Source organism: Sinocyclocheilus rhinocerous, unplaced genomic scaffold (genome assembly GCF_001515625.1).
Source record: "Sinocyclocheilus rhinocerous isolate Xijiao unplaced genomic scaffold, SAMN03320098_v1.1 scaffold1874, whole genome shotgun sequence".
Lineage (NCBI taxonomy): Eukaryota > Metazoa > Chordata > Actinopteri > Cypriniformes > Cyprinidae > Sinocyclocheilus > Sinocyclocheilus rhinocerous.
In genome coordinates, this window is record NW_015626862.1 from 429,370 (window position 1) to 440,247 (window position 10,878).

At 39.3% G+C, this 10,878-nt stretch overlaps 1 protein-coding gene across 4 annotated transcripts in view; it reads left to right on the forward strand.

Moving 5' to 3' along the window:
• The window catches only part of LOC107716567 (polypeptide N-acetylgalactosaminyltransferase 14-like), a 45,717-nt gene extending 39,423 nt beyond the window's left edge, over positions 1–6,294 (forward strand). For 2 of the 4 annotated variants that reach the window (XM_016523057.1, XM_016523072.1), the window contains 3 exons: positions 1,028–1,172; positions 5,122–5,241; positions 5,630–6,294. In XM_016523057.1, the coding sequence (XP_016378543.1) occupies positions 1,028–1,172; positions 5,122–5,241; positions 5,630–5,788 (424 nt within the window). In that variant the 3' untranslated portion in view covers positions 5,789–6,294. Of the gene's footprint in view, positions 1–1,027; positions 1,173–5,121; positions 5,492–5,629 lie in introns of those variants that run through there. The other 2 variants (XM_016523050.1, XM_016523065.1) reach the window with 2 other exon arrangements.
• The last annotated feature ends 4,584 nt before the right edge of the window (positions 6,295–10,878 follow it).

Here is a 10,878-nt window from a genome sequence, read left to right on the forward strand (position 1 = left end):
CCTGCATTTTTCTTGTTGAATATCCCATTTTACTTTTAAAGGGGTCATCGGATGCAAAATTCACTTTTGTTGTTGTTTGAACATAAATGTGTGTTGGAAGTGTGTGTACACATCCACCCTATAATGATAAAAATCCACCCAGTGTTTTTTTTAAAATCCCTATTTTAAATGACCCTTTCTCAAATCAGGCTGTTCTGAGATTCCTGTCAGAATGACGTAGTTCTGTACAGGCCCCTCCCACGATAGTTGATTGACAGTAGCGTTTCAGCACAGACTGGACTGGTGTCTTACCTTAGACCCACCCTGAGTGAGCTGTGAGCTGTCCGCCATTGTGTCGACTCCGGTGCAGGGGAAGACAAGAATGTCTCCAATTAAGCGATTGAGGTGTTTTGTTGTTGGATGTAATAATGAATATAGCAGTCGTCATTTACTCCAGTGTTCGCGTGAATCGAAGACGCAGAGGAATAACGTTACTTTAGTTTTTGAAGTGAATGCGCCGATCCCCGATCTGCCTAAATGCGTCTGTTCGCGTGAATCATTCGTGATCCAGCTTCATCTACAGTAGAAGTGAGTATAAGGGTTTTTTATGAATCTTTGCAAATCGCCTTTCCTAATAACGTGCTAGTTAGCAAGTTCCGTGGCTAAAGTAAAGAGTATAATGAGAACGGCTCGTCGCCCACGGAAGAGAGTGGCGGGGTCATCAGAGCTCATTAGCATTTAAAGCAACATGAACTAGAACTGCGTGCAGAAAACAGAGCTGATTTTGACAGGGTAAAAAGGGTGTTTTTTACACTACCATTGAAAAATTTTAACCAAAGTATGTGTTGTGGCAAAAACAATTATTAACAAATAGCATCACAGTGTAAGAGACAAGGAATCAAATTAGCAATTTTTTATCATTTGCTACCCTTTGCTTCCTAGGAGAAACAACTGAGATATTTAAGGACCTAATTTGTAATTTTTTCCCTTTCTTTTCTGTGGGGTATTTATTATCATAACACTTTGGTGTTTCATTCATCGAATCCAGAGTTCCTGATGATTCAGATGCTAAGTCTGGTGTGATCCGGCAGAGACAGAACTGTCTAGAGTCTCGTATAGTTAAGGGTCAGGATCTCCCAGTGCTCACACTTGCACCCTGCAGCATCACCAAAGATGTACCAGCAGCCATCCAGGTAAAATCTCTCTAGCATAATATCAGAAAAGCCATGCTTGAAGTGTTAATTGATCAGCTTTGTTTTTGCATATCATTTAATGTATTTAAGGTACTGCCATTGCTGGAAAACTAGCACTGGCTGCATTATCCATGCCTATTTGGCATTCACAAAACTTACACCATAGATGTCCAATTATAACCATTTAGAGAATATATTGCCTTTAAGCACTGTGCTCACATATTCTACTGAACAGTTTGGTGAAGATCAGAGGAGGAGCAAAGGTAGTGTGTATTTTTACTCTCACCAGGAATCAGTGACATCTCACACGGTTAGGCTGCGATTCTGAGATGCTAGATTACATTAAATGCTATGCAACCAGGGGCATGTTGAAAGGGCAGCTTTTACAGCGGGGTAATGAGATTTAATTCAGGTCACATTTGTGCACTGCTGTTAATTATATTAAACAAAGAGGTGCCCTCTGGTCTCTGAGCAGCTAATCTGCCCTACTGTCACCCTTCATGGCTCCCTCACCTGCGCATGAGCCTGGAAGAAAAACACAATTGTGCGTCATTCAGAATTGAATCAAGAATGGCTATTAAAGTCCATTCAATTGCTGGATTTTAATTGAGCTAACAAACAGAATTTTAAATTTGAATTTAAAGAAATAGTAAAACTGTTCAGTAGAAATAATATAACTCAGTATAAATATAAATTTAATTATAATATATAATATAAATATTCAGTTTTGCACCTAGGAATTATCTATAAACAATGTATGGGGTGTTTTAAAAGGAACTATAAAGTCTATAAATTATAATCAATGTTTGATGTTTAAATATATTTTCATTTTTATTATATTTAATTAAATTTTTTGTGTTATTTTCATTTTATGGACCATGATGGGAAAAAACGGCATAAACTCCAGCTCAAAAATTCAAAGGGATCCAATTCTTAAATTGAAAATCTGGTTCATCCAAAGCCACCAACTACTAGTCATAAAGCCTTAGACCATTCTACTCAGAAACTGTTTCACGAGTTTGCACTTAGATATAATCAGATTGAGCAAATAGTAAGCATATTTGGCATGCTGTCCGATGGGAGGGCTCCGAGCTCGGAATTCAGCCCAAACCCAGAAAACTCCCCATATCCCCAACCTGGGAAAATAATAGTTAGGAGTGTGGAGTTGGGGTGGAGGAGGGATGCAAGAAAAATTGTTGTGGGACAGAGGTAAGTTGGCTGTATATATTTACTATCATGCTAATTAAGTTGATTATCTGAACATGCTCCACCTGTGCTGAATTAGTTGATTATCTGAACATGCTCCTCCCAAACTTTGTTAATAAAACATCATTTATTTAACTGAGTCTCTCTCTTGTTTCTCTGTGCACTGTAAAAAGTTGCATTTTACAGATGTTTGTTCTCTAAATTATGAAGCCCAGAGATGATGGTAGACAGTAGATTTGGGGCCAGAACAGCACAAAAGTTATTTCAGAGCACTTAAGTGTGTTCATAACACCACAAGAGCATGTTTCCCTGCTGCCTGCTGCGCATGACCTTGTTAAGCGTCTGTAAGACTCACCAGATGGGAAGCAGTTCATCAGCATGGCTCACAAAAATACATGCCCTCGTGCGTCATTCTCTTCCTATACGCGTCTCAGAACAGCAAATGAGACCACCTTCTTGAAAGAAAGCAAAAAGTGACTATTTTCTTCTAACATCTCTTTCTCTGTTTACCATTTAAGTAGAGCTGGCATATTAGAACAGACATCTTTAAATGAACAAGTTTGTGAATGCTCTAGCTTGTTTCCTAATCTAGTTTTCTAATAAATGTGACTGTATACTATGGATATTGTCGGCTCTGTGATGAATTGCTTATGTTCCTCTATTGTAAATAGCTTTGGTTAAGCATCTGCTAAATACATAAATGTAATGTTAATGCAAACCTATGAAAGATGGATTTTTTTAAAGGTAATTGCAAATTAATGAACACATATGACTTTAAAACTAGAAGACATTTATTTAACAGAAGAGAAAGAAAGCACCAGGCCTAGACGGTGTTTAACCAGCCTGTCTAAAAACCTAAGCTGACCAGCTGGCCCCCATCTTCACACAGAACTTCAACAGATCACTGGAGCAGTGCAAAGTCCCTTCCTGCTTCAAACACTCCACCATCATCCCCATCCCAAAGAAACCCAAAATTATAGGACTAAATGATTACCGACCTGTGGCTTTAATATCTGTGGTCATGAAGTCATTTGAAAGACTGGTGCTGGCCCACCTGAAGGACATCACTGGACCCCCTGCAGTTTGCATACTGAGCAAACAGGTCTGTGGATGATGCAGTCAACATGGGATTGCATTATATCCTACAACATTTGGACAGACTAGGGACCTGTTTGTGGGCTTCAGCTCAGCCTTTTAACACTATCATCCCAAAGCTCCTCCTGTCCAAAGTAACCCAGCTCTCTGTGCCCACCTCCATCTGTCAGTGGATCACCAGCTTCCTGACAGACGGGCATCAGCTAGTGAGCCTGGGAAAATTCTCATCCAGCACCTGCACCATCAGCACTAGCGACCCCCAGGGATGTGTGCTCTCCCCACTGCTCTTCTCCCTCTACACCAATGACTGCACCTCTAAAGACCCCTCTGCCAAGCTCCTGAAGTGGTAGTTTCACATAGACTCCATTGTCAAGAAGGCCCAGCAGAGGCTGTACTTCCTTTGCCAGCTGAGGAAGTTCAACCTGCCACAGGAGCTGCTGATACAGTTATACTCTGCAGTCATTGAATCCGTCCTCTGCACTTCTATAACTGTCTGGTTCAGCTCAGCTACCAAATCAGACCTTAGAAGATTGCAGCGGATAGTCCGGACTGCTGAGCGAATCACTGGTACAACCCTCTCCACTCTCCAAGAACTGCACTCATCCAGAGTGAGTAAAAGAGCTGGCAAAATCATGCTGGACCTCTCACACCCAGCCCACTTCCTCTTTGAACTGTTGCCATCTGGTTGGCGCTACAGAGCACTGAGCACCAGAATGGCCAAGTATAAGAACAGTTTCTTCCCTCAGGCAATCTATCTCATGAACAGTTAACTTGGCAATAAACGTGTAATACACAACACTATTTATACATTTATTTAACACACATACCTCCTTTTACATTTCCTTGCATTTGTACATAACACACCTGTACACACCAATACCATCTATTGTCTACATTGTATATTGTGTATTTTTTATATATTTTTTGTATATTGTTATTTCCTATTTACTTAAACTATTTTATTCATTTTATTATCTGTGTCTTGTCACTGTCATTCTGTTTGTGCTGTGGAAGCTTCTGTCACCAAAACAAATTCCTTGTATGTGTAAACATACCTGGCAATAAAGCTCCTTCTGATTCTGATTTAGTTTTCCATTTTAAAGGTTTATTTGGTATCAGTCCAATGTGTCACATAACATTTAAAATCATTCACCTAAAAATGGCAATTTGCTGAAAATTTACTCACCCTCAGGCCACCCTAGATGTAGAAGAGTTTGTTTCTTCATCGGAACAGATTTGGAGATTTTACCATTATATCACTTTCTCACCAGTGAATCCTCTGCAGTGAATGGGTGCCATCAGAATGAGAGTCCAAACCGCTGATAAAAACATCACAATAATCCACAAGTAATCCACATGACTCCAGTCCGTCAATTAACATCTTCTGAAGCGTAAAGCTGCATGTAAGAAACAAATCCATCATTAAGCCATTTTTACTCATCTACATATTGGATGTCCTGAGAGTCAGCAAATTGTAATTTTTGGGTGAACTATTCCTTTAAATCATCTGTAAGATCTTTGTATTTACAGCAAAGACATGCACTCCATTGAAATCTGTGTAATTGTCTAGAAAGAGAATTGTTATTGCTTTTTCATTTCATTATACGTTGGATCAGCTTCAGAAAAGCCTGCATTCTTTCCCACACAGGAGTGGATCTACACCCATGGACAGCAAATCCGCCAGCAGCAACACTGTCTGTCCGTCTCCACCACTTTCCCTGCCTCCCAGATACTGCTCGTGCCATGCAACATCAGTGACGGCAAGCAGGTACCCCCACTGCAGTCACTCCCAACGAGAATGCAGGAGACATCTGTGACAGACCAAATCAGGCCGCACTTAGAAAGCTCCCGGAGGAACCCACTGACATCAGCTCTACGAGTATCAGTCCCAGCGTTAGACAGCCCCTCAGGAGAGGCTTTACTCTCAGGCTGATGTCAGCATTTCCACACGTCACATTTGTCATGTCAGTGTCAGGGACATGCAGCATACTGTAGCATCAGAAAACATTCGCTTTGTTTGTTGTGCAGGGAGGTGTACATGTAAGTAGATAAATGGGAAGTATGAATGTGTACTATACATTATATGCAAGATATTTTATGCTGTCCACAGCTACTGTGCACTTACGCATGTGTTCATGTCTCCTGTGTTACTGCAGCGTTGGCAGAAATCTGGCACTCACCTGGAGCACCTGGCGTCTCGTTTCTGTGTGGACAGCGAGATGGCTCTGGACGGCGTCGAGAGCAGTAAAATGCTGGTGATCAGCCCATGTGAACAGTCAGCACACACTCAGAGATGGGAGATGCCTTTCTCGTGATCCTTCCTCCTTGGCCTCTCCTCGCCTTTCAGAGCTCAGCTGGAGTCAAAGATGGATAGAGAGGCAGAGAGAGTGAGTGTGTACCTCCAGGAGGGGCTACATCTGTGTCCTGCTGTTCTGCTATGTCCACTCCCTTTGTCTCTTCGGCACACCCCAGGTATGCTGGGATTGCAGGATGTTCTGACTCAACGACATGACCTCATTACTGCCTCTATATTAATGCTACTTTCTACATAATGGGGTTGTCTGATAAAAGACACGTGCTGTCAAGTGCTGAAGGTAACTCTTAAGCAAAAAAAATGTTCTAATGGTAAAATATTTTTTCCTATCCCAGTTTAATATGCAAAGTCATCTATAAGTAAGCTGCTAGTTGGCTGATTCCCCTGAAGACACTGTGACTATCAAAATATTGCTCTGTTTGTTTGAGCATCTCTACCAGGGCTGCGTTTCCAAAAAGCATCGTGAACCTAAGTAGACTCTAGAAATCAGTGGCACCAATGATCTGTATGAACAATTAGGCTCACAATGCTTCTGGGCAGTGTTGTTATTGTTAACAAAAAACTAAAACTATTAAACATGGTTTTCATTAACTGAAATAAAATAGAATATAAATATTAAATGAAAACAAATTAACTTTAAAAATGAAGTTAACTGAAATAAAAAACGCACTTAACAAAATGACTAAAACAAATTAAAATAACAACTAAAAATGTAAAAATAGAAGCTAATTAAAAAAATTATAAATGCTATAAGAGTATTTAAACAATACAAAATTAACACTGCTTCTGGGAAATGCAACCCAGCCTGACATAGCAGTGGCTCAACCAGTGGGCAGAAACATCATTTTTTCCAAACAATGAGTAAACTTTAAAAATATTAATATTTGTCATTATTAGTTTGATGTCATAATTATATAAAGCAGCAAATGATACACTTCTCTTTTAAACACTGTAATTTATGTTGGAGGAACATTACTTTTAAAAGCATATTTAAATACTTCTAATAGAAAGTAATTAATTGTTGCATTTTGACTTTTTAAGGAATTAAACTATGTTACTTTTGAGCTATCTTTGAGCTGTAATGTTTTGTGTTATCAGTTGGCCGAGACTCCTCTTCTTCCAAAACGTTGATGCTGAGCTTGGCTTGTTTTTTAGTTTTTGTTTTACATTCAAAGTGGTGTAAAAAAAAAGTGTTTTTTGCTGTGTTTGTCCTTCTGACAGTCTTGCAGTGTAGACAGCTTCATTGATTATAATGGGGGTGGCCTAGTTTTGTTGCTTTGCGTCATACCACCCGATTGCAGTGTAGACACTTCGTTGCACACAATGGGCAAGCCTTGACTGCGTTATAGGTAAGGAAGAGGAGTACTTAAAAAGTAGCTCAGGTATTATGGTATATTATGCATGTAAAAAATACCACATAGCCTTGCTTATTCCCCCCAAAATGTGTAACATGCATAATTTGCAATGCATAATTCCCAATTATTTTTGTACAAATACAATCTTAAGTTGGAAAAAAATACATTCATAAATTATTTATAAAATGTATAGCTTATAAATTAAAATGTAATACATCAAAAAGGCATCTCAGAAGACAATGTTATGAAAACCTAATTAGACAGTATTTTTTATGTCTTGGACACACCCTCTACGTTATATTTCAAAATTTGATAAGCCTCATATTAGGGCTGGGCGATTTTTAGCAAAAAATGTAAATCTCGATTTTTCCAGAATGTTTGACTGATTCTCTATTTTTTTTTACGATTTTTAACTAGTCAACTTGAAAATGTAACTACAACATGAGTCAAGTTACTTTTTCTTTATTAACCCTCTAGTTAAAGAAAATTCTATTCCAAGTGTAGCACACATGAAGTTGTCAACATGATGTAACGTCAACACAAGAGCGCATTCTGTGTGAATGACGCCTAGCGCTAAATTTATGGTTCTTCACAGAGCGTGTCACACGTGAGCGGTTAATCACGTGCGCCAACATGCGGTTGGATCGTTCTTTTCTCTTTACTATTATCCCCGGCATATTGTCAAAGTGTCTAATTCTAACATTTTGTCTGGCTGCCTGCACCTGGCAATTACATCCAATTAGGTTCTGGTGTTTTCTTACATATCCCTTCCTGATGCTGCAGTGATTTCACCACTGTTTTTTCTTGTTAAACTCCTTGGCGTTGCAGAGTTTGAACCTAATAGCTTTGAAGAACAAACCATTGAGTCGTTATTTGATTTCTGACATTCTAAAAGTGTGCGCTCTGAATAGTCTGCACGAGTCTCCACATGCCAACTTTATTTGAGTGAGAATGAGTCATTATGAGGGAAGGATCAAGATGAGAAGGGTGAGAGCAGAAAGATTTGTCTCAGACGTGTTATCTAATGATATGTGTAGGAGAGCTGCACTAGTCAATACAATGCAGAGGAGTCTATTTTTAGAGAATCTCGGAACCCTGGTGGTTAAGGATGATATGTCACAACAGAAGAGCTTCTTTATGGTTTAAAAATCGTTATATCATATGAGATCTCTTCTTTTGACCTACAAATTGCTTCAGCAGCACTGTAACTGTGGTATTTAAAAGCTGAAGTACCATAATGTTGAAATACTTTTTATTCCAGCTTAATGTGCAGTGACAATTATTGGCCATTTAAATGTTGATTTCTTTGAAATGTGCAATCGCTGTGGCTCTGTGGTGGCGCTATCAAAATATCGTCTTTGGCTCACAATCATCCCAGTACAGCAACATTGGCTCAACCAACAGAGTGCAACAGTTGGGTTCCAGGAGTAAAAGTCCCATTCATTTTGATTGATTCTTAAAGATTACTTATAAACCATCAAAGACAGACCTGTTGTGTGCTACAAGGTTGTTAATCAACCGTATATTCTTTTGTGGAAGCCGTCTATCCGCATTATTTCACTTTATTTTTTAACAGCAGAAGTCCTGGTGGAAAAATTACACATGATTCTGTATAGAAATCACCAATCAGACATTTGAAAACAAGCGAATGTAAAAACATTGTTATATTTATCCATCATTTTTTTATTTTATGTCAAAGATTTTAAGCACACAGTTTAGTACCTTTGTCGTTTTGTCCGGTTTTCAAATACTTTTTTGTAATGTTGTGATTCACCTTGGTTGGTTTGGTTCTTAGCTTGTAACTCTTTAACAAAGACTTTTTTAAAAATCCCTATGGGAAAAATACTTCCGTAACCAAGGCCTCTGAAAAAGTGGGGGGACTCTGTTGGACTCTAAGAGTGTGGGTTGGGGGCGGGTCTATCTTTTTCAACTAATGCCAGACGGAAGGAGTGTTTGGGAAATTGTTTATGGCATGCTTGATTCCACATGAACCCGTTCGCCATCAGGCGAAATCCAAGATTCCTATTGGAATGACTGGATTTCAACTGCAAAATCTTGCCGAAAAAAGTAAATGTGATTGCACCTTAATATATGCTGGCATTACTTTGTCATTCATATCACACTGTGAACTTGCTCTCTCTCGTTTTATACAAATGCAACTGCCGTCACTTTTTGCATCTTAGTTAACGAATATAGTGAAAATCACCTCATAAGACTTCAGTATTAATATGACTGTAATATGTTGCTGAGCCAATTCTTTTGTACATTGTAGTGGACTATTTTTCTTAACATAAGCTTTAAGATAATTACACACTTAATATCTCAAAATGTCCAGTGTGTTAAGCTTTAAACTTTTCATGAAACACTGCATCACTGGAGGGCTGGAAACTGCTGCTCTGCATTAGCCTGATAAAGACAAATGCAGTGTCTCTCTGATACTAAATAGAGAGAGCAGCCCCTGCCACGACCTTGAGCATCATTCACCCAAGGTGGATTAACTTCCACTGTATTGAAGGAAAGGGGCTGGAGTCCAGATAGAGAAACATATTAACCAGCTTTATTGTGTCTCAGTGGACAACAAATACTCCAGCCTTGGCATCGCATGAAAATGAAACGTAATCACTGAAAAGCAGCAGCAGGTGTTTCATTCCTCTTGTAAGTTTGCAGTAATCGACAGAAAGGCTTTGTCTCCATGTGCATCCCTCTGTCTCAGGGAGATTTTCCTGTCTTCAAGACTCATGGTGTGGGGGGTCATCATTATCCAGCTTTCAGAATGGCTATCAAGGGGCCACTAGCAAGCTGCCACTGTGGGTTATCACAGCCAGTGACCAAATAACTCAAACCTACAGCCCTAACACTTATACTACACTACTGCGTGCTTCACATCATACAATACAAAGAATATCAAGATTTTTAATGCAATCCTGTTCTGGATTTGTGAGATTCATTTTAGTTTGGTTCGTTTTGGTTTTCCTTATCTTAGTTATTGCTGCAATGCATAATGCAGGTTATAAAAATGGCTCATAACGGCTGCATAATATAGTTAGTGCTTCTAATTAAAATGTACAGTTCCTGGGTCAACACAAGACAATATCTCGAGCATTTGTTTGTGTAACATTTCATAAAAGCGTAGGAAACTAGCTTTGCCTGCGAAACAACCTGTTCTTTGGCTGACATTACTAAATCTTTTTAACCTGTATTGCTACTGTATAACGCCCACTTTTCATGATCCAATCCGTTTCTGATGGATAATATTAAAGGGATAGTTCACCCAAAAATGAAAATTTGATGTTTATCTGCTTACCCCCAGGGCATCCAAGATGTAGGTGAATTTGTTTCTTCAGTAGAACACAAACGAAGATTTTTAACTCAAACCGTTGCAGTCTATCAGTCATATAATGGCAGTCAATGGGCTCCACGGCTTCGAGAGTAAAAAAAAACATACACAGACAAAACCAAATTAAACCCTGCGGCTCGTGGCGATACATTGAGGTCTTAAGACACGAAACGATCGGTCTGTGCAAGAAACTGAACAGTTTTTATTTTATTTTTTACCTCTGATCCGCCGCAATGTCTGAGCGCGTTCACAACATCCGTGCATGACGCGTGTACGTGCTCTGGCATAGTAGACAGATATATATATAAGTAGATGCCTCATTAGTGACTGTTTCTATGGGCCGCGATACGTTCCAAAATGGCGTACGCGTCAACGTATCTGGAGCGGTCGAATAGGGAG